Source organism: Myotis davidii, unplaced genomic scaffold (genome assembly GCF_000327345.1).
Source record: "Myotis davidii unplaced genomic scaffold, ASM32734v1 scaffold394, whole genome shotgun sequence".
NCBI lineage: Eukaryota > Metazoa > Chordata > Mammalia > Chiroptera > Vespertilionidae > Myotis > Myotis davidii.
This window is the reverse complement of record NW_006287548.1, coordinates 1,587,229-1,612,582: the sequence shown is the minus strand read 5'-3', so window position 1 is coordinate 1,612,582 and position 25,354 is coordinate 1,587,229. Positions and strand designations below refer to the sequence as shown.

The window sequence follows — 25,354 nt, the reverse complement described above, 5'->3', positions numbered from 1 at the left end:
AAGTGTTTTTTCAATTACTCTTTGAGAAACAGTGCATTCACTATTCTTCCCCTCTGTCCACTAAGGCCTGCCTCTGTCTCAGCACTGCTTGCCTATCCTTGTTGCTACGAATTGAATCTCTGAATTCTGCATGCCTCTCGGATGCTCATCCTTTGACGTATCTTTCTCCTTGAAGCCTCCCTGACTGCTCAGCATAAAGCTCCCCTGGGACCTATTGCACCCACTGCCATGATCAGTGGTTTCTATCTGCCCTTGGCTCTGGGTGTACATCTATGGGAATGTCTGCCCGGTCCTGCGGTCCTCCCCATGCTGGAAACCATGTACCCAATGTGGTGTGGCTATAGTCTACTCCCCCAAACCCTGATTTAAAGTAGCCCAAGCCTAGTTAAAGTTACTCATCAGACTCGTTTCCCAGAGCCTAGAAAAGGGTTCATGCCTCCCCGGAGATGGGGAGATGGGATTATCAGCAGGCATGTGCCCTATGGTGAGGAAGCTGGCCTGCAGATAAACTGACGGAATCTGTGAAAGAACAAAGCAGAGGCGATGACTGGAATCGGATTCCCCAGTTTCCTGAGCCCCACCTGCCTCTCCTGCTTCCCAAGATGTGGCAAGTCCACTCGCTCAAGGATTATATGCCACAAACTCAGAAAAAAATGCTCCTCATTTTTTGACTGAGACATTTTTTAATTGTACTTTTGTCACTTTCAATTAAAGGAGCTCTTAAATGGTTACTGGCATATAAAATTTAACTCCGTGTGCCTTCCACTGGGATTATAAATTCCTTAAGAGCTATTTCTACTGCTTTGCCTCCAATTTGCTTCTCAGACAACAGCAGGATGGTTTGTACCTCACTTCCCTCTACTCAAAAGTGCTCTTAATAAGGTTATTCACAATATCAGGTTTGAATTCCTATTTCTTTGATTCCCTCTACTTTGCCTAAAAGCTGATGCTGAGTTCTGTATGTTGGTTGGCGGAACACTCATCTGCCTCACTACACCAAAGTGAAAACGACAATTAATTATTCTTGATTAATTGTTCTACTGCCTTATCCAAGATCTGTGGGTTTTATTTCCTAAATATTTCTGGCACTTATTAGCTTTATGACTAAGCAATTCAACTTTACTTAATCTCTATGCGCCTCATTTCCTTATCAATAAAATGGGAATATAAACGGTGCCTATTATCATAGGATTGTTATGAGGATTAGACAGAACAATACACTTGAAGCACTTAGAATAATGACTGGCAAAAAGTAAGTGTGGCTGTGGATGCTTTGTAATTACTACTGAATCACTGAGTTTATATCCGTAAAGGGATCATGATATAATTCAGGATTTTGCACCTCTGCCTGAGTCATATTAGAGCAAATTCCTAAGCATTTTCTTATCTCTACCCTTTAATTTTGCAAAGCTGAACTTGTAAACTCTCTGCTGAAAACTCTTCAGTGGTCTTGCATAACATAAATGTCAAGCTCCTATGTGGGACTTATATGGTCCTTCGTGATTTGGCCCCTCATCTCTCGACACTCCCTCAGCAAGACCAGAGTGCGTGTGATTCCTCGGAAAAACCATTTCTCACATCTGGCTTTATTTCTGTACTTCTCTGGCTAAAATACATTCTCCCAGGAGTTGGCCTGGTTGGTTGTCTCCTATTCATCCTTTCAGACTCAGCATTTCCATGCAACTTCCTCCCTTCAAGAATTATTTTCAAATTCCCTTGTTAGTTTTCCATATATTTTCTTTGTACATACAAAAATCATTGCACCTGCCATATTATATCATCATTTCCATTTATTTGTCTGTACTCCTCAATGGCTGAGGGAGAGAGGCATATAAATGAGAATACTCTAGGGGGAGGCCCATGTTTTATTCATTTTTTAATCGCAAGCAAAAACCATGTTACTTGGCACAATGTTTGTTAAATGAAGGAAGACATTAGAACCATTTTGCTGAGTCAGCACAACATTATGGATAAAGATCTCACAAAACTCACATACTCAAAAGTAGGAAGATATTATGAGAGCTTGACAAAGCCTTAATTGTCCATATTGGCCTCTAGGTTATACTATCAGTTGGGAATCATGCAATGAGCTAAAACTATAAAAAATTTTTCTCCAGATTAGGCCAGAAGAAATGTATCCTGAAATCGATGCCTAGATTCATGGCTTTAAAATATGTAATTTTGCAGGTTATTTTTGGGCCACCAATTTGAAAAATTGGAAGGATTTTAAAAATCAGTTTGGAAATTTCTAAAGTAAATTGTTGTATGTTACATGATGCAATAAATATTGTGCCCCTCTGTTCTTTAGGCACAATGCATATGGTAGAATCAAAACAGAACAAATATTTTTGTCCACAGTGTTTCTCCAGTGTGGGGTACAGTCATACAAGCAATGGCTGTAGTGTGCTTTCACAATTTATTTGTATAAGTACTAAAGGTACCTAAAGAAAAAAAAAAGTAGAAGCAGGAACATTACGGAGAGTAGCCTAGCAACTTATTTCGGGGAAAGTAGTTCATGGATATTCATTAAATGTCTATCCGGTCCCAGATCAATATTTTCCTGATATTTGTATGTTTAATGGAACATACTTGCAGAAAGCTTCTCATTTCTAATTTATCTACTTATCAAAAGAGGTTTAGAAATACTGAAAAACTCATATTCTGACATTAAATGATCATCTCTTTAGGTTCTATATTTACTTTTCCAAATATGCAGATAATTAAATGAAATATTTTCAAACTGTTAAGAAAGCACTTACCTGAAGCTAAAATCGACTGACTACAATCATTTCCGAGAAAATTCTCTCCCCTACCTCTGCCATCATGTTTAAAATGAAGGAAGCTGGAAAGTGACTAGGAGGATTGAGTTTGAACCATATTAAAAATGCAGAAAAGCCACAATACCTTCAGAGGTCTACTTCTGCTGTCTTAGTTTGCAATATAGATGTAAAATATATATAAATAAATTTCATGCTGAAGTCCATGTGTTCATCAGCAGTGGATGAAGAAAACACAAAAACCCTAACCCTAACCCTAACCCCTTAAAGGGTTAGGGTTAGGGTTAGGGTTGGGTTAGGGTTAGGGTTAGGGTTAGGGTTAGGGTTAGGGTTAACCCTTTAAGTTATTACCCTTAAAACACTATTCTTTTCTGAAATATTGCATTTCAGATATTTTCTCTAGGGAAAAAAAAACAACCTGTTAGAATCTGAGAATCTGTTTATGTTTTCTTTCTTTCCATATTGGCTTCATTCATTCATTCATTCAGTCAGTCAATCGTTATTACCTACCATATGCTAAGTGCTGGGCTACCAGGAGGAAAAGCAATTCTCTGCCCTCAGGGTACTTCCACTCTTGAGGAAACAGGGAGATATACAAAAACAAGTGGTTAAGTGTTCACACATAAGGATGAACCATTCTCAGAAGGGGGACAGTAGGGCCCCAGGAGGAAACAGGAGGCTCAGCCTCTGAGCACAGCAGAGCTTGTCTGAGTCATGGAACCAGCATGTGAAACGGGAGGCACCCATTCTGTGCTCTCCAGATGTCTGGCCTGTGTGTAACCTCTCATATTTTGGCCCTATCTTACACACTGCTTCCCACCAATAATATTTTCACCGTGATCTTAACAAATGCCATTTCATACATTACTTTAAACACTATGTCTGAAATGGCACCAAACCTAGGGCAGGGAATGGAGTTTCCAGGATGGATTTAAAAGGGAGGTGGTGTTTTAGCCTTGACAAGTGAGAAGGCATCTGCCCTGCAGACAAGTGAGTCAAGATAGAGGGTGCAGGAAGAGTGAACCAGGGAAATGCCAAAAGGCAGGGCCTTCCAGAAACCTAGAAGAGATAGATGGCAGGTTTGAGCCATTTGAAATTGCCCTGCTCCTTAATCGCCCCTTCTTTCCTGTTTCCTTCTAGGTTTTCAATTTAAACAAAATGTTTACAAGGAAGAGAACCATTTCACAGCAAGAGAGGAAAGCCAGGCCTGGATTTTTTGATGCAGTTCCAACAGTGCCTTAAGAATTGGTCTTCAGAGGGTTGGTTCTTTTTTCATTTTGTTTTTGGTTTTCTTTTGTTTTCAAATGAAATGGGCTTGCCAGGATCTCTATAAGCAAAAGATGCTCAATATATATTTAATGTTCACCTTTGGAATCAGTATGTTTGCTAGCTGTGTGCCAAGTGCCTTTCTTAAGTGAAAACGAAACATCAAATTCAGCTTTAAAAATTAAAGATTATTCTCAGAACTACTACTATGGTCTACCTTAACCTATCACCCTTTCCTCCTTCATGTATGGGAAAAATCAAACCTATTTTTTTAACAAACATATATAGTACTTATCCACCATGCACTATAAGAATTTTTATAAATAATCACTCATTTATTTCTCAATACAACCCTATGACGTGAAGTAAGCACTGTTGCTATTACCATTTTATAGATTAGAAACGTGAGAAGGGAAATACTTGACAAAAATCAGTCAGCTAGTCAGTTGGTAGAACCAGATTTGAACCAGGCAGTCGATGTTCTTAACCACATTAGCCCACTGCCTGCCATAGCTCACAGCTCTGTACCCCATTCTAGTACCTTATGAAGTCATAATAATTTGATTTCAAATAATCTCCTAGCTGAATTTCATGAGAAATTAGTTATGATTGTTGTTTCCTCTTTTTTTTTCAATCATCATCTGAGAATATTCAGGGAAAGAAAGAAAGAGAGAGAAAGAGAGAGAGAGAGAGAGAGAGAGAGAGAGAGACCGATGATAGGTTGCCTTCCATGTGTGCCTCAACCAGGGATCAAATCTGCAACCCAGGTATGTGCCCTGATTGGAAATGAAAATGGCAAACATTTGGTGTACAGGGCAATGCTCAAACAACTGAGCTACTCTGGCTGGGCTATTGTTTTCCTCTTTTCCACCGAAGTCTTTTAGACACATCGAGGCAGATCTGTTACTCATTCCTGGGATGGCGCCCAGCTTCTAGGGAAAGCACCTTTCTCTCACAGAACTCACAGAGAGTATTATGAGGGTACACTATAACTATAATGTCCATTGCACTATAGTTATGTACAATGTGGTCATGCTTCAATCACCAGAGTCCCTTGAGATTTTCCATACATAACCATGTTTTTCAACTCAAACAAATGACTTTCTAGTTTCTAGAGCCTGCATGGGTTCTTCATACATGACCCTAGTGTAACTATCATCAAAATAGGAGTTGTAAATATTAGATTCACATGCATGGTGTTAGTTAGATGGCTAAAACTAAAAGCTGTGACTAGCTCTACTTTTTTGTGTGCATGTATAATAATTTAAGTCATTTCCTTTTTATTATATTTAACACACATTGGAGATCTGTTAATTAGAAAAGACCTTTAATTATCAACATTAATTATTATCACTATTATTACCATATATTAAGCAGTCTGCTAAATGCCCTACTCAAGATAAAAGGCACTAACCTTGCAATTCCACTGTGAGGAAGATAGAAGACAATCTTCTTCCAGACAGAGGACAAAATTATACTTGCCTAATTTGACAAAGAGCTAGTGGATGAGTTAGGGTAAAACCTAGTTTTCTTAACCACTGGACAATTGAATAAACAAAGAATGGCTATAAAAATCTGCTGCTTTAAGCACATCTGAATCTATTCTTCCATATGCATTTTTATTTGTTTTTGCATTAGATTTGTTTTTGTGGTGAAAAATATTTCTGCTTCATAGGGATATCTAACTTTTGTAAACAGTCAAGCCATTTGAGACCATCTTTACAATATATGTTTTGGCATTATATAGAACCATACCATTTTGGGTAAAAAAATAAAAAAAATATATATTTCTACCAAATGATACAATGGATTCTTTTAGGAGGTGGCTCACAGATTGGCTTGGCAGTTTCACATGAAGACTGCCCAAAGCATTTCAGCAATGGCAGCATTCATGAGACAAAGGTACAGATGCCAGGGTGATACTTCCAAGGATAACATTTGACTGAGTGTAGAAGGAAAAGAGGCAATACTTTGGATTAAGGCTTATTTGAAGTAAAATTCTAGCACTTGTACTTAGTAGCTATATGATCTGGGGAAAATGAGTTCACTTGTTTGAGTCTTCGCTTCTTCATCCATAACACAGAACATGCAGATTTTTATGGGATAAAATAAAATGTTTAAATATATGTAATAAAGTGTCCACATCTGACATGAAATGCAAACTGAGTAGAGAAAGTCCCTCCCTTCGTGACACCCTGGGTCGTGTTACCTGGTCAATTGTTGGCCTACCTAGCACATAGATTAATGCTATTAAATTACTTTGTAGTTAAACAAGGTATTATCCACTCAGAAAATGTTCTCCATTCCCTATATAAACCTTTTATAAGTGCCCCCTGTTCTTTAGGCACAATGCTATGTTGTGGGCATGTGGAAGGAAATTCAATCCACCCACAAGGAGCTCAGAGTCTAGTAAGAAATATATAAAATATGGGAAATGATAAAGAGGTATCCATAATTATAATAAAGATATGCCAGTGTGCAGAAAGTGGTTAATTCTGCTCATAACAGAGAGGGCAGGGACGGATTAGTAAAGAAAAAGGCCACAGAGACCATTATACTGAATTTTGAAAGAAAATTGGACATTCTCTAGGAAAAGGGAGGAAACTGACATTTGTCATTGGCCTGGCGGAATAAACAGCTCGGCAAAGACGCATAGAGAGATGCATTACTTGGACATGTGAGAAACTTCATGAAGGTGTATCGAGTGTGATGTGGCTAGAGATGAAGCTAAACATGTAGGCTGCGTTAGGTTGTGAAGTCATGAGAAGAACTCAAACATAAACCCTAGCATATATGGTAGAGACTTTTAGTTTTGCAAGATAAAAAGAATTCTGGAGATGGATAGAGTGATGGGTGCAGAATAATATAAATGTGCTTAGTGCCACTAATACAAATTCTTCCACTTAAAAAGTTATTACGGTGGTAAATATTATGTTTATTACCATGATAACCAAAGATTTAAAAAAAGCCAAACCATGGCTCAGTGGATAGAGCATCGGCCTGCAGACTGAAAGGTCCCAGGTTCGATTCCGGTCAAGGGCATGTACCTGGGTTGCGGGCACATCCCCAGTAGGAGATGTGCAGGAGGCAGCTAATCGATGTTTCTCTCTCATTGAGGTTTCTGACTCTCTATCTCTCTCCCTTCCTCTCTTTAACAAATCAATAAAATATATTTTAAAAAATAAATAAATAAAGCCAAACCAATAAATTTAAAGGGTATCCTGGATGCATGGATAATGGTCAGATGTTTCAAGACAGATATTTATAGGTATATAATAATTTTACTCACAAAACAATAAGGAATAATCTTATCCTAGTAGAACCTGTATTTTATGTCTATTTGTTTATCTTTGGATAGTCACAGAACATAGCTAAGTGTCAAACATATTTATTTAAAAGTGAAAATGTAAGGAGGATGGGTGATTGACACAGTGATTGAAATTAGAGGCAGAGAAAAGAAAACCATACAATTTCTTTGAGAAGTTTATTGCGTTTGACTTCTGATGCTTAAGAATCTACCTGCACCTTTTAGAGGAGGGTGATCCTTTATGATTTTTTGCAATGAATGCCACTCGCCCATTCTTTGCTGGAAAGACGGGGAGTGCAGTGGGGAGAGCAGACTGGAAAAAGCCAGGACTGTGTCAGTCTGAAAATCGCCTGCCAGTTGCCAGTTAAAAAGATTTGCTAAAAGTGGCGATGTTTTTACGGGTTCAGGTCTGTCGGAAGGCTCTGGCTTCTCTGTGCTTCACACCAGCAACTTCAAAACTAACTCACTCCAGATGTCCCTGTGATCATCTCATCAGACATCAAAAGCTGTGTAGTGTGACAAGCTCACACACTGCTTACCAGGACGCTAGCTGTTTCCACAAGCGTAAAACACACACAGTAGCTGCTTTTAAAATGTGATTCATCTAAATCAGAATTGCATTTCCAAGCACAGAGCTATTAGGAAAGCGACCACCCCTCCCGAGAGAGAGACGAGTCCTTTAAATGTCTGCACCATGTCATTCTGTGACTAGATTTTGAAAGGAAAACACCGAAATGAAACTTGCACTTCAGAAGAATTCATGTTGTGAGAGGAAAAAACATCCCCCATCAGAAGAGATTTCTAAGAATTCCACCATGCCCCAGGAAAAAACAGTTTCTCTTGTCCCCTCAGTAGGGAATGTCTTGCTTCTGCTCAAGGTGAACGCTCATTAACCCTTTGCAACCAGTCAGTAGGCATCCACAACACAGGAGGAAGGGGCACATGGAAAATCAGAACACACGGAGGACATAGTCCACATCCGTGAGCTTTCACGTGAAAGTAACAGGACCTACCACATGTCCACCCTCAGGTTTAAACAGTGCTCTCCTCCAAAGAATTTTCGTGTGCACATGTATGTATGTTTTTATGGTGCTGCCTTTGTGTATTTTAGATAGATAGATAGATAGATAGATAGATAGATATAGAAGATGATAGATAGATATATGTATATATAGATAGATAGATAGATAGATCGATATGATTACCTTGAGCAATAAGTACATTTTGGTGTTTTGGCTAGAACTATAACCTCATTCCATAAACACATAAATATTGAGATATGAAAAGGAAATTTAATGTTGAATTCATACCAACCAAGTTAGTAATTGACATCTGGAACCCTGACATTGCTAGTTTGGGTGTTTGAGACCCCAAGGACAACAGGAGTTCATATAGAATTTCTGTTTGTTATTTTCTTTCAGTTACACAGGGTTCTGAAGAAATCGCCCATGATTTAAATCATTTGCTGAGGGTCACAGAGTTGTGGAGGTGATCAGGACATGGCATCTTGACCTTCACAATAAAGCTACTTTAAACATCATATTTACCAAATTTCAAACAATGCTGTCAAATTCATTTGCCCAAACCACTATCATGAGAAGTGTTTTGTTAAGAAATGTCTTATAAATGTCCCCATAATTTTGAATTAATTCACAATACCAGGATTTTTATTTTCTTCCATATCACTTGACAACAGAGGAAATTTTTAATAAAAATGGAATATGAGAAAAAATTTAGGATATAACCTTTATTTATGGGCATAGATGTATCTTGTTCACAAATTTCTAGTCTACTCAAGAATTTCCTAAGTTTTTAAACACAATTATTATAAAATTACAAAGCTGTAACTATCAAAATTACTAGCACTTTGAATCTAGAACTCATATTTTTGTTGACAAACTCAGGTAACTGACTCTATTGCATGCATATTAATTTCTATTCTTTGCTCACATATCATGGGCACTAACAAAATCAGCTTTTATAGTGGCTAATCTCTAGAATTATCAAGGTTTGTCTTTTCCTATAATGTTTATTCTTTCTCAGAACCAATTTCTATGATGGTCATTACTAGAACCGTAAGAAGATGACCTCAGCTATCAACCAACATTTTAATTCTAAGTAAAGAGTTTGTGTTTAAACATGTCTCTCCCCTTGACAACACAGGTAAAATTGTCCTAAAACAGAAAATTCCAGACTAAAAAGCTACTTAAGGTGCAAAACACTATATTAAACAGTTTATTTCACAACTTTTACATTCTAATTCATACACACACACATACTATACATACACACAAATATACACACCTTTACAAAATGAGTTAAAAGTTTTTGAATTTCATTCATTTTTGCCCATCTCAAAAATAAAAGTTGTAATCCTCTAATCCTACATGTATGTGTCAGGCACTGTGCCTGGGGCTTGAATATAAAAATGAATACACTGGCTCATATCTCTGAGGAGTTAGGTCTTGTAACAGACATGTAAACAGGCACTTATATTTGCGTGAGGTGAGAACAAACCGATACCGCACATGGCAATTCCCTTGAGGGACTCAGGAGGCTGAGCAGAGGGCAGAATCAAGGCAAAGGACACTAATTTTGATGGTTGAAAGTGCATGCCGTGATCATCTGATCCTCTCCTGCAGGTTGTGAGGGTGGCCTAACTGCTAGAGATCTGGCCTTTGTGACTAGGTGGTACGTGTCCTGAGGACAGGGCCCATGTCGTATGCAGTTCAGATGGCACAGAGCAGAGCCTTGAACATCTAAGGATTTAATCAAATACTGTTGACATGAAAGCAAAGCCCATTCAGTTTTCATTCTGTGCAGATCAATCTCAACAACAAAAGGCAACATGTCACGGTGAGCTTTTTAATTTCTGGAACTGACCTCTGCACAGTGAACCTTCCTTAGACTTTCAGTTCTGGACCAGACCCGCGAAGAATGATGGGAGCACACACCTGTGCGGGGTCACGTTCCCCAGGTCCTTTGATTAGTCACGGTGCAGACCTCCAGACAATCCAAATTGGATTCATCGACGTCTACAAGATTTGATGAAAATCTCTGCTGCAGAATAAATCAGGCTTCTGGACTTAAACTTGAGTCTTACACATACAAATGCTTCAGAAATTAAGTTGTCTAAACTTGCCAAACTAAGTAAACATTTGGCCCCGTGAAATACTGGATGGCAGCTTTATCTCCTAAAAACAAAGCCATATGAAAACCATGTCGCCATGTGTCTCCACGCTCTGGTCTTATCAGCACCCGGCGCGAACAGCTGGAGTCACAAACACCAGGTCTGTTATTAAATCACCGTGTCAGGATGGGAAAAGGAGAAACCTCTGTAGGCTTCAGTGTCTGTAATAATGCCATTCCATGGTACAGGCTACTGCTCCCTCCCCGGTGCCCTACAGGACCCATTTCTCTGCCTTGGATAGACAATGGATAGAGCCTCCCTTCCAATCTACACTGGTCTCTACAACTGTTTTGTTCCAGTGTTTCTACAGCCACTTAATTGTATATCTAATGGCTAGACATACATGCGTTGGTTACTCAGAATTTTAGTGAAGTTTCTATGTTGGATTTTGACAGTCAGCAACCCACAACCACAAGTTCTCTGACAATTTAGTGGCAATTCAAAGATTTTAATCCTATAAGCCAAGCTATTTCAATTTCTCTGTAATTTCTCAATTATTTCTTTCATGGATTTGCAAACACTTAAACCAGGAACAATAATTTCAATATATGTAACATACAAGGAAAGATTTCTCAAATCAGTTACATGTCTGACACAAAAATAATGCTTCTATTCGCTGCAAGTATTTTCTCCCACTAGAAGCACCTTGCACCCTCTTTGCTGATAAAATGCCCAAAATTCCAAAGAAAACAACATTGTACATTCACTTCTCACCCCCGGTGCACAAGTAGGGCCACTGGAAACACGCCTCCCACTGCCTTCCCACCACGAGGCTGTGCCCTCTATCCTGTCTCACTGTTGCTAAGCATGATGTTGCTACTGACTGAAGAGTTATTTTTGGCTTCTCAATGCAGCAATTCACAAACATCTATTCATCTTAACATCTTGAATTTACATACTATGCATTGGATAGAAAAGATGAAATTACCTTAATTACTTAATCGATATTTGGGAGAGGAGGCAATTTCTACCTTACTTCTTAATCTCTAACATTCCTCATACTTTGAAGAAATGGTGTCTTTCCCATATGATTTCATCCCAAACCAACCCCTAAATAAGTTTTTGATCTCTTTTTTTCCTTGTAAAATTTGATAGCAGTGATAGAGTCTCCTTTGTTAAATATACTCCCCCCCACGCCCTCCCCCCGCTCCATGGTATAAAACTTCTGACGAACCCATTCACGAATTCTAGTTTAGCAGCCTCAAAGGCTGCCATTTAAAAATAAAATGTATTTATTATAGATATGAACTTTTAAAAGATACACCAGGATTTTCCTAACTGATTTTGGCGATGCGATACAAGTAACGGTTTTAGAACAAACAAAGGCGTTTACTCTCTGAGAACAGGCACAGCCTTATAGTGTTCAGGAATCCACTTTTTAATTTACTCCCCTGCAGGAAATTTTGCTTTAGGGGTTAAATGTGAAACTATAAACAGTCATTAAAACACAAAACAACCATAGTAGTTAACCGGATATTAAAAAAAAAAATCACATCTGTTTTAGAGTTCTCTTCCATCCGCAAATTCAGGAACATCAATTTCAAGAACCTGGTTTTATGGCATGCCCTTCAGCCAAGAACACCAGGTTGCAATCAAGGCCTTAAGAAGGTAAGGCGTCCCCAGAAGCGGATTCTCACTGCAATATCTTGCCCCCTGGATTCGCTCTCTTTAATTCAAAAACAGTCAGTGGAATTAGATTTCCTATTGCCTTGAAAGAAACACAGTCATTACTAATTGCACATTAATAATTATGCTACTCTGATTAACTGGATATGATAAAAGGTCTATGAAAAGAGGAAACAAAATTTCATGTTGTGTACCGGCCTGTACTCTAAGAAACAATGAAGTCTGGTGGCTTTTCATTATTCAAAGGCTTTGAAGCTTGCAGAGAATGTGATATTTCGAATTTAAATCCTTTTTAAAATTCCAACTTGTCTGAGGATACACATCTTAAATAAGCAATTTGTAATAATTTAACCAGCTAGAAAACAAGTGCAACTTTTCCAACTTTTCAAAAACACATCTCTGGGCATCAACGAAAACTCTTCCCTCTATAGTAAGAATAATGAAGTGCAACTAAAAATAACAGTCATCAACTGTGGCTTTAAAGGCAATAATTCAACATAATCAAATGTGTCAACTACTCATTCTTACAGCTTCTCATGCTCTGGGTTATGAGTAAGTTTCATTTCTGGGGGATGATTGAACATAACCCACTTGGGGCTCTGCCATCTGTGAATTGCTTACATGTGAACATTCTGTTTAAGAGATGGAAATTCTGATTGTTTTTTTCCTTTGGATATTGAGATGCAATGCAATTGAAGAGAGCTTTTTAGGCAATTAGTTTTCATATTAGTTGCTGCATGAGTACATTATCGCACACTCCCCATATTCATCACCACTTATCGAATCACAGGAATCAAGGGGGGTGTCGCTGAAGTTGTGGGGAAGTAATGAGTAGAATTCTGGAATCTGAGAGGCGGGAAAGAATCTGCAGGCTCCACACCGTACTGCCTGGGCTCAGGGCCTTGCTCCAAAGAGCTCTCTCTCTGCAGTGTACTCCGAGGTGAGAGCTGTGGTTTTGTTCCCAGGGCTTCCTTGAAACACCACTCCTTTTATCGCTGAGCAAACAATGAAAGTGACTATAGGGCTACAGTGTAGGGCGCCACATAATTTATCATCCACACATGAGCACCTCGGAGAGTTAGTGGGGACACTGTTAATAATTATGCCAGAACAACAGGCATGGACTAGGACTGCCCCAGGCAAACCTAATCACATGGCTACCACCAGAGATGATGTGTAACTCAAATAACTCCTCCCAAGGGGCTCCAACCATTTCATTAATGCAATATCCAATCTGCTCTGTCCACTATAAATGGGATGTGATCCACACATGCAATTTTAAAACTTCTAGTAGAATTTTTTTTAAAAAAAACATTGATAGGTGAAAATAATTTTAGTAATATATTTTATTCAACCCAATATATCCAAGCATAGTATCATTTCAATATGTAGTCGATATGAACATTTTAATGAGATATTGCACCTGAATTTTCATATTGCAATCTTTGAAATCAAGAATGCATATTACACTTGACGCAGATGTTTGGTGCTCAATAGCCCCACGTACCAGTGGCTATGCTTTTGGACGACACAGTTTTAAGTAATCCATAAGTTTGGATAGGCAGGAATAAAATAGAGTTATAATACACACATGCAACCCTATTGGTGTGACTCAGTGGTTGAGTGTTGACCTATGAACGAGGAAGTCACGGTTCAATTCAGAAGGCAACCAATCAGTGATTCTCTCTCATCACTGATGTTTCTCTCTCTCAATCCCTCTCCCTTCCTCTCTGACATCAATAAAAATATATTTTTAAAAATACACACAGGCACATTCATATTTTTCTTCCAGGTAAAAACAGATGCACCTAGATGTCTTCACATACTGACTTCGCCTACCCTACACACTAGGGCAGTTGAACTGTCTGTGAACCAGACACTGGAGCAGGTAAACCTTTACCCAGTGCATTCCCTTGGAGAGTGGACAGAATGGTTGAATTAGAAAAGCCGGGTAATTGCTAAGAACTTCTGAGACTTTTCCCAGATTAAGATGTGTCTTGCATTCCTAAATATAACACATGCACAGTGAGCACCCCCCATGTATTTCAAACTAGAAATAAAGAGATTAGAAAGGGACGATGCCTGTACATTAGGCCATTAATGCTTAAACTTTGCATGGAGAGTATTTCACAACTGAAGCTAGAAAAGCCTGGGCCATGCCACTGTCCTGTGGGCAGGCAAGGACCATTCTTTGGGTCTCAAATTTACACTTCATCATCCAAAGGGAGCACTGTGAGCAAAGGAGGAAATAGGCGTGTTCCTCTTACCCTTGGTACATGTGGCCTCGGCCCATGTTTGATAACCTGCGTATTGTTAGGTAAGAGCATTTGGGGTGTTAACATTTCTTCTGGAATCAGGACTTGCATCTTTGTTAGTAACAATATATCTCTCACTCCAACTACTCCACTTAGAACTCATTGGTATCATATTTTGGTAAGGATGCATACTAGTAGAAACATGGACCAGATTGGTGACATTCCGCATGTAAATGATGGTAACACAGTCAGATACACTCTCATTTTAAAGTATTCTGACACTGCAAAAATCAGCAGTAAATTGTAGTTTTTCTCTTTGATGTAATTATTATCTCATTTATATAGTTCTTTTCCCCTCCAATCCAGTTCGTGTGTGTTAAATGTACACATACAAACACACACGGACACACATCATACCACATACTGGTTCCATTTACACTAATCTTTGCAGTAGAGCGCACACATTTAATATTTATTAACGTAATTTCCATTAAATATATTTCGTTAAAAGGATGGAGAGTAAAAAATATTACATCTAAAAATACTTCCAGGATATTTGCTTCCTTGTTCACAGAAAAAAATATGCTAAAATATTGCCACTAACCTATTAGTAACTGCCAATGATTCGATATACTGACACCTCCCTCAAACACAATCACACAGGTTCTTAATAAGAAAATTTTATACAAAACTGGGAGAATCCATTTAGCTCATTCCTCAGCCTTATATCCCTGCAAACATTGCCTTTTTCTTAAGGTGTTACAGACAATGAGACTTAAAATGGGGAAGAGGCTCGTTTCTCGGAGTCTTTTTAATATGGTGACATACTGAAGACCACTATTGAAATGATATGTTGCCGTTAACCAGAATCTAACGCTCAGGCCATTGCAAAGGGCAAACCACAATCACAACTCTTCAAAGCAGCTCGGGATTTAGCAGAAAGATCCACAGTCCCAAGTGGAAGAGGGACTTTATTTCTTTAGGAAACTAGTCTTCATTTAACCCATCATTTTATAGGTATAGCATACGGGTATATCTGGTTATAAGCAATTGGGGCATGGCATTTTATTTTTCTTTAATTTCACTGTTGAGTTCTAGAAACCCAGTACTGGCACCATATACCCATAATATTCGTTGTCTTGACACTGTATCACCACTTACCATGTTACGATTTCAGAAGCATTTCACTGACACGCTGACCACACCAGCTGCATCCTTGGGCTTCATGAAGCAGGAGGAGGATGGGAGTCAACAGTGCAGTGCACTGTGCAAGAGCATGGACTCTGGAGCCAAGCCACCTGGGTTAAAGGCTTGGCTCTGCCACTTGCCAGCTGTGACCTCAGACAACTCACTAAACCTTCCTCTGCCTCCAACTTCAGCATCAGTAAAACGAAGACAAAAACGTGTTCCTCCTTTAATACCCTGGTTCATAGCACTTAATGTAATGAATGCACTTAGAACACTACTGGGCACATAATTAGTGCTTTATAAACAAATGCTATCCTTATAACTATATACTCTTAATAGATCATACCAGCTACTATTATAACTAATACCATATATCTTATCAAAAGATCTCTAATTGTCAACTGACTTAAGACTGCAAATCTACCCATGGGTAAGGCAATTTAATCTTTCCTTAGAAATGCAAAAGGCAGGATACCTACTGGAATAGCAGGTTTCAGACTCTGGCCACTGGGGTGTGAAGCAGTTGGCTGGGCATCAGCAGGTGGGCCTGGCGCTGGGTCACTGCTTCTCCTCACCAGCAGTGGAGTGCCTGGAGGACAAAATAAGAGGTGAGAGGTCAACAGAACCCTGGGGGGAAGAGAGTGCACGGTACAATGCAATTTAATTAAAAAGGTTTACAACATGCTTTTATGTAAAAACATTCTGTTTCTCAAGAATGCTTGTAAATTAATCCATTTAATGATCTTTTGTCGTTTATTCATAGAATGACACACGGAAATGCAATCCTTCAACCCTCATCTTTCCCCACTTGCATTTCAAAACAAGTCATTGTACTTAAGCCAGAGCTGTTAGGCAATGCAAAATTGACTGTGTGCAATCTAACACCAACCTAGAAAACCTATGTGGGTATTGAAAAGAATGATTATCCAGTAGCCCAGTAGAGGGTTTCACACAGTCAGTGCAATTTGCTATTCAGTAGAGCTAGAAGTATAGTTCTTGCTGCCATACTGGGCTTCCCAAATCTTCTGAATGATGACATATATAGAAATAAATTATTTTCTGGGGTTACAGCATTAATGTCTATTTAAGTACACAACGAGATCGGTTCCATTCTCTTCTTTTCTCCTAAAGTAGATGAAACTGATAAGGAAAATAAGTTACATCTTCTAAAAATATATCCTGATTTCTTTTTAATTTAATGAAAGCTCCCACTATTAAATATTTGAGTCAGTTATTAAATTCTGAAAAGAGAGATCATACTATTAGAAAGTTCAAATGAAATTCAACCTTAGCAGAGCTAGCAGCCTAACTATTCTGCCTGCAATTAGGCCTAAAATAATTTGTTTCATACAAAATTGACCACGATAGAGGAAACTCTCAAAAAAAATCCATTTGTGGTTTTAAAATCGCTTTCATATAAAAATTAACTTTTTATTTGTGTACTTTTGGGGGGAAAAAGTGGAAAACAGTAGAAACGCAATTCCCTTTTAATCAATATTCTGAAACTAATTCCCCAACTCTTTCAAGCTATTGCAGTTTAAAACAAAAATTTTCCATACTTCATTTTTTATGGCACAGTAATAATAAATAAATCTATTTGGAACTATTTATAAATTGGATTTTTCAATGTCTTCCAACATTCTTATTCTGTGTATGAAACCTAGATTGGCCAATACTTTCATCCTTGTTTAGAAAAAAAGTTGCTTTATAATAAAATAACTTATTTTATAGTAAGAAATTATCATGCTACTTAGGATGAAACACCATATCAAAAGGTATTATCAAGTCCCAGTTCACATTCGATTAGTCATTTCTAATTAGTAGACAGTTGACTACATTATTCCTCACCTTCTCTATCTCCAGCTAAAATTTTTCTCAAGCATCATAGCAATAGCACCTGTGTTCTCGAATGAAACAGTTAAAAACAAGAAAAGTAGAAGTAACACAAAGTACCATCAACTCTGAAGACCTCAGAGTCCCAGTCCTGTACCACTGTATGTTCCCTCCTTCGGGTAAACTGACGACTGCTTCTCAGGTGAAGCCCTGGATTACCATGAACTTGAAGTGAACAAGTCAGTCTAAACATGATACCCTCAGAAGTAACCCGCTATCTTTAAAACGAAGAAGAAGATGAGGCAAATGCTTGTTTTCAAGCATTTAAAACAGACCGGTACACTGCACATCAAATTGGAGAAAAACAAATAAATAAAATATAACAAACAGACAAAAAGCTGGTAAAACCACTATGATATACTGAGGTCAAAAAAGAAATTGTTTTAGAGGAAAAGAAACAAAAATGTGAGGGAATGACAATTTTAGTTATGTTGTGTTTTCAGCTGGGTCATATACATATCCTATACAATAAAAGCCTAATATGCAAATTGAGCAAAGAACAGAACGACCAGCGGAACGACCAGTCACTATGACATGCACTGACCACCAGGGGGCAGACGCTCAATGCAGGAGCTGACCCCTGACTGCAGGCCCCAGGCAAGCCTAAGGCAGGTGCCAGCGGGCCTCCCCTTTGCCCCCAATAACCCCGCTAATCACCCCACAGAGGGAGGCAACCAGCACTGGCGGTGGAGGGCAAGCCAGCGAGTGGGCGACGCCAGGCCAGCCAAGGTGGGTGCCAGCAGGACTCCCCTGATCGCCCCGCTGGTCACCCCACAGATCGGCCCTGATCGCCGGCCAGGCCTAGGGAACCTGCCCATGCACGAATTTTGTGCACTGGGCCTCTAGTATATGAATATGTACATAATATGTGTGCATGTGTGAGAGTGTCTGTGTGCCCATGAAAATAGACCTGTTATTTTTCTTGGGTGAGAAGTATACTTTTCTTAAAGAAGCCATGCCAGATAGCTTTCCTTTAATTTTAAGGACCCGACTAAGACTCCTCACTATTTGTCAATACTGGCTGGTTTAATAACAAAGTGTTATCATTGAAGACAATTTTATAACAACATGTAGTCCGGCCTCTGTATTCCATCAGTACGTAATAGTACTATAGTGTATCTCCCCGAGGAAGACAGCCAAGCTCAATGTCAGGGTCCCAACCATTCGGGACATAAATGAGTGTGAGATGGTTAGGTCTTTCTTAAACATGCAACTCATCAGGAATAAGTTATTTTCTTCTCTACTTTTTCTGCATTCCACACATCAATGTCTCCTATTGAGTTGCCTTCTCATCTTTTCGTTTGCTGTTTTCACGTGTTAATAACACATACAAATCATTTCATATTAGAATTAACAATGAGCATCTTTAAATACGAGCTGCTATCGCAGGGAGTTTTAAACAGCCCTTGCTCAGGCTGCTTAAAACTTATTTTTTAAATGGCCCAAGCCCCATTTGAAGGTGGTTGTCAGGACCAGACTAAGTTCCTGACTTAAAGACAAAGAAAATACAGAACAGAGGCGTGTAATTTGAAGTGCTGACGATGATTTGGGCCAGTCCTTGGGCATGTGTAATAGAGAAAATGGCACACCTCACAAGCAAGACTAACTAAATTAAGAAGAAAACCACTAATCTGGTTTTATGGGACCTCCTGGGGGAGGAGGAGGAAATTACTTAACCCCTGCAATGAAGGAGCTTATAACCCATCAGTAAGATTAGAAACCAGCACTAAGAACTAGCACGTGCTGTTCAGTGGAGAGGACCGCGGGTTTGGGGGTCAAATAGACTGAGCTTCACCTCTGGTGGCTCTTTGACAATGAGCTGCTCAGTGACACAATCTCATTTAAAACCTGGTAATAACCAAACACCACAGATTTCATGGGAGGTGGATATACACGGCCTAGTATGTAATTTTCACGCAGGAAATCCTCCTTTCCCAATAAAAAGGAGGAATGGTACCTGCTATTGTTGTAAACAGTGTTATCTGTTCAAAAAGCTGAACCTGGAAGTCAAGGTAATTTTCATGGAATAATACGGAAATTAAAATAGAACAGAATTCTTTGCTTTACCAGGTATAGCCTTATTATAGAAATCAAAGCTTTTAAGAAAAAAAATGATGGTGTGGGAAGATACTTCAAACATGGAAAAAGAAAATAGACTGTTCATTGGTATTTTTCAGTTAATTGAGAAAAGACTCTTAGATTTTAGAGGCAAAACTCATCACTTCAGCTCAAGAGAATAACAGTTTTGCTCACATTCATAGTTTAAAAGCCAGTGGCTGTAAAACCCACGTAAAGTAAGAAATGTTATGCACTTTAAAGCACGAAGTCCTATACAGACAACTGCATTATATTCTTCCACACAGTTAACTTTTGAGGCTTCATATAGGAACTCCACTAAGAGAGGGAGATAATAAGATGAGGAGTCATGGTGCTTACTCTAGGTTATCTTTTACAGAAAGAGATGCAGGGCCCTGGCCAGTGTGCTCAGTGGTTACAGTGTCCACCCTGCGCACCCAAGGGTCTCGGGAGGTTTGGTTCCCAGTCAAGGGCACGTGCCTGGGTTGCAGGTTTGATCCTCAGCCCCAGTCAAGGTGCGTGTGAAAGGCAACTAATTGATGTGTCTTTCTCACATCAGTGTTTCTCTCTCTCTTTTCACCTTCCCTTCTACTCTCTCTAAAAATCAATGGAAAAAATATCCTCGGTGAGGGTTAACAACAACGAAAAGGAGATGTGAGGACAGAGAACATTTAGTACATTTAGCAAGTGCAGTGTTCTGGGAGTTGGTGTATGGTTTATTGAACCTGAACCAATGAACACACACACTATAGACTGGATCCAGTCCCGTTTTATTTATCCAGACGCACAGAAAGTTAATGAAAGCCAAAGAGAAGCTGTGTCCCTCCAAACACAGGAGTTCCTGATTAGGAGTGTAAGGCTGGCGACTTTGCCCCTACAAATAGGGTCTTCCCTCATCACAGAAGTTCCGTTCTTTCTGGAGCAGTGCTCATGTGTATTCTGGACTTTGGTTACCCTAAGGAGAAATTTACTCACACTCTCATGTTCTTCCCTTTAAGAAGATGGCTACATCCACCAGGGTCTCCCAGGCCTAGGGCCGCTAGCATTGGCCTCAGTTCCCAGGTGTCTAGGAATGACGGCACATTTTCTAGTTCTGAAGCCGTCACCATTTGAATGGTAGTAAGATTAGAATCAAAGGGGGTACAGTTACTGGTCCAATGTCCCCTACAAATGAAATTAAGGGACCCCATAGGAAGATCACCTAATCCATTTTGAGGAAAAGAAATTTGAAAGAGACAGCAACTAGTTAAAAGGTTCAAATTGGTACATCAGTGAATCACACAAGATAGAAAGGCCGACACAAATGTAAGTTATCTATATAAAACAAGTTTCTGTCTCTTCGCTATAAAGTCTCTCTCTCTCTCTCTCTCTCTCTCTCTCTCTCTCTCTCACACACACACACACACACACACACCTCAATGATTATTCTACATTTAGAGGATGCTTGCGATGGAGTTGGCTGAAATGGCAGGCGATGTGTTATACATGAAATCCTGTATTGGGCGTTTGGAAAGATGTCTCAGAAAGACAGGCAGTCACACAGACTGCCAAGGTCCAGAAGAATCATCCCTGTGATGCTGCAGAGAAAACAAACAACGGCTCTACACATGAGCCTCCTATCAAACATCACAAAGGCACATGTTCTGAGTTGTATGGTGCGTAAGAGCAGAGATTTATTTAAAGGTAGAAAATTATTTTCCTGAGCAACATTGGAAGGCCAGCATAACATCAATATCGGGGCTATTTCATTGAGTCTAGGGTGACTGATACCTGGAGGCTCTAGGAGGGTCCCAGTTAATGGTGCTGACAAGGCATCTGTAAGAAGTAAGAGGCCTCAAGCAAAGCAAGCCTGGAAAAGCACTGGGAGGAAAGCAATGGGGACCCGGAAGGCACAGGCAGAGATGCAATAATGAACTAGAAGAGAATGTAGGAGAAATCAGCAATGACTACACATACAAAGGAAATGAGAAGGGGCATAAGCCAAAACCTAAAACCATTCTTGTATCTCTTGCTTGGGGAAGAGTGAGCAATAGGAAAGTGTTTAGCAAGTATTACGATTTGTTTCAGAAGAAACAACGGACTTGGCTTTAGCCCACTGAGGGTTAGGACAATTTGCTTTTAATCTAAGATATCTCGATATACACAAGAAATCAGCTCCAGAGTCTCCAATGGCCATTCATGAAGATGAGTATGAAGCTCATACTGAAAATCATGTTGGCATCCAGGGTAAGTGAGTGGAGACAAACATGAGGTAAACCAAGGAAAAGAAACGAGGAAGGATCAGAACAGGTCTATCGACAGCATCACATGCAAAACACAGAAAACTAGGATCTATATTCTCCCAGAATCTGCAGCAGAAACAGGCATTTAGGATGAGGAGGGGTTACCAAAGCCACAGAGGGCAACTTAGGGGAAAGGTGGGGAGGAACGATGAGAAAAACTGGATGCAATAGGAGAAACTGTCTCTCTACAAAAAGGGGAAAATCCTGGTCTTTTCAGTTTCAACTGTCTTTTGCTCTAAGGGATTACTTCTGTGTTACTCCATTATCAAATCACAAAACACTGATTTGAAGAAAGAAAACACACTCTCTTTCCAATCCTACCAACACTGCTGCTTATGACAAGGTAAGTCTGTACGTGGAAATGCGGTTGAAATACACCTAACTTGGTAACTATTTAACTTTGATGATGAAAATAAATTGCAGTTGACTAAAAGTGTTATAAACTTAAAATGAGATAAATAGGAAAACACGAGTTACCAGATAATCAATATTCATGGCATATTAATAATATTAATAGTATATGGAAGCTGCACCTTGGTTTCATAGAGCACATGTCCTTAATAGGCTGTGTAACTAGTCAGCACCTACAAGAATGCTTTTGTCTTGTACTCAGATACCAATGGAATGAATCTGACATTGATTGAATGAATAGGACATTAAAATGTAGACATGTCTTCCAGAGGCATGGTGCCTTCCACAGGCGTCTCTGGCAGGGAGGAGTGTCCAGGAAGCTGCCCTACCCAGGCCCAAACCTCTCCGCATCAGCTAAGTAAGCAGGTCGGATGAGCTACACCACACTCCCCTTTTGGATCTACAAGGAGACAGCTCCCTGATTAGCTAGCCAGTAAGGAAATGGGTTCCAGAGATATTAAGTTTTTAAGTCTTTTGGACTCGATTCTACTCCAGTTTTATTTACTTGGCACTTCAATTGTGGGGCTGCAATCTCAGTGTGGGTAGGTGTGTGGAAGGGGAAGGAGATCTCTTTAAAGCAGTAGCAATCCTTGTCATCTAAAGAGTTGAGAAAGATTTGAGTGGAAGGTACATAGAAAAGGAAAGGCTGGTGGAAACTGAGCAGCCAAAAGCAAACATGAATCCATAGCTACATGGGCATATCTGGCAGGATGCGCGACCTGCCCGTCAAGGCACCAGCACCTCTACCTGAGTGCACGGCCTCCCTCACAGGCGGGTTAAGTCACTTGAAAGCATTCTCTTCCTATCCGTCCTGTCAATATCACAATAAAAAAGAAAAGAAAAAAAAAAGGAAAGAAAGGGAAAGGGAAGGAAAGAAAAGAAAAGAAAAGAAAAGAAAAGAAAAGAAAAGAAAAGAAAAGAAAAGAAAAGAAAAGAAAAGAAAAGAAAGAGAAAAGAAAAGATGCGTGAAAGGGCACCTCACTTGTTTTTGGAGAAAACCAGGTTTTATTTTGTAGGTGGATTTTATGGGTAGCAGAGAGGGCTTTTCCAATGATGCCTAACCGACTCCACTGCATTGAAATCTGGAGACCCATTTAAAAAACTCGGTAATGGCATCAGTAGCGACACAATTCATGGCGAAGTACCGAGGGGAGACAGCTTTCACTGTGGGGGTGCCTGGCTGGGTTGAGCCCTGCCTTGATGAGCATAGCAGCTGCACAGGCTCTCAGACACCACCATGCAGAAACCGCACAAGAGAAACCAAGTCCCACTTCAGCAGAACTGTAGCTGTCCAAATACTTCAGTCTTAAATATCACCCCATTAGGAAAATGACTCCCAGTATTGCCATAAAAGGAGCAAAGAAGTTCAAGTTGATGAACAGTATCATTTTTTCTTTCATTTGGGATTGCAAAAACCATGCCTGTTCACAACAGGCAAAGGCGGATAATTCACAGAATTGTCACCAGCAACACACTAGATATGAATGAGCCCATACAAGATAAAATATATTTTACTATTTGTGAATTGGAGCACTACTGCTATAAAAACAAGTGATGGGGTTTTTAGCTGACTTTGATCAGGGACTGTACTTTTCTCGGAAGACGGCGATGCCTTCAACTTGCCATGGAGCAGCGTTGCCGCATTCCTGGGGTGCCTGCTTTTCCTTCTATTGGAGCTTTCACACTTTATCCAATTCTATTGTACACACCTAGAATTGTTCATGTTGTTGAAAATACTTTACCCTATCAGTTTACTCATCTATTTACAGACAGTTTATGCCACATGGTAGACATGAACTATGTCCCAAATGTTACATTAAGAACACTGACAAGCAACAAAGGGGCAAAACTCGCTGTATGTGTTCCAGTGACATTGAAGAAATTCAGCAGTGGTCGTTTTAGGTCAGAGTAAAATTCAAATGATTTATATATAAAACAAAACAAAACAAAAAACACACACAAACAAACCACAACAACCAAAGGCCCTGGACTTTAAAGGGCACACACTCTGAAAAGGGAACAAAACCTTAGCAGGCACTGATAAAGATGCCCGAATCAATAATGCCAAGTACAGGCTCCTGCACCGTGGAGGGGAAGGGAAGGAACGAGACATGGGCAGGGCAAGCTCCCTTTTCTTGTTCTGGTTTTCAAGGATCTCACTGCTTTCCCCCCACCTACCTCTCTGATGGTGGCTTATACTGCTCCGATGGTCACGTGGTCCATGTCGATCAGGACCACCTGCCATTGCCTCCAAGCGCCCACAGACTCTGACCTCAGTGCATACCAGTCCAACCCTCTCACGGATGTTCTGATGCTACAATCTGCTGTAATCCCGCCCATTCCTTAAGTCATAAACAACCTCACTTCTTTGGGACACCCAGAAGCAGATTTGCTGTGCAGCTAACGAAGCAGAACTTCAGGGACCCTTGTCTGCCAGGGCCGCTCGCAAAATCCCAGGAGGAGCCTGGCAAAAAGATCCCATGATTCTGTGCTTCTGTAAACTTTACAACAGTCAAGTAGCTTAATAATACCTCAGCTCTGACATCCCCTCCATCACACTCTCCCTCCTGTCAGATGAACCTAGGATGGCCCAAAGCATTTATGGGATCCAGTTAAGGGGGCATTGAGTTGGGGATATAGCTCGTTTGAATATAGTGGCCTGTGTTTGTGAGGTTCACAGTTAACGCCAGTCACCCTGGTGGGGAATGCAGATATATACCTAGTTCCCAATGTGCTGGTTCACCCAGCTTCATGATACAAAGACGCAGGGCCACGTGACATAATCGAATGACTGTGCTCTTTTTGCCCCTGGCTGAAGGGTGTGGGTCCTGGAAGATGAACAAGATTTGAAATGTACAAAACCAGAAGCTGGTCTAAAGAAAATCATTTTACTCACCCGATGCATAATAGTGTATGAATTTCAATACTCAGATAATTCAGTTCTGGCCAATCCCTTGTCAACAGAAAGTCTCCTATCTAGAATACACTTGAAAATGCGGCATGAAATAGAACCCTGTGCTAGTAAGACACAACCTGCAGCAGTTCCATAGGTTAACAGCCTGCAATTGGAAGTCCCCTGTTTA

At 39.8% G+C, this 25,354-nt stretch overlaps 1 protein-coding gene across 1 annotated transcript in view; it reads right to left on the bottom strand.

The window, feature by feature from the left end:
- PARD3B (par-3 family cell polarity regulator beta) overlaps positions 1-25,354 on the bottom strand; it is an 838,084-nt gene that overhangs the window by 489,737 nt on the left and 322,993 nt on the right. Inside the window, exon 4 of the mRNA XM_006759450.2 lies at positions 16,089-16,198. Coding sequence (XP_006759513.1) covers positions 16,089-16,198 — 110 coding nt within the window. The remainder of the gene's footprint in view (positions 1-16,088; positions 16,199-25,354) is intronic.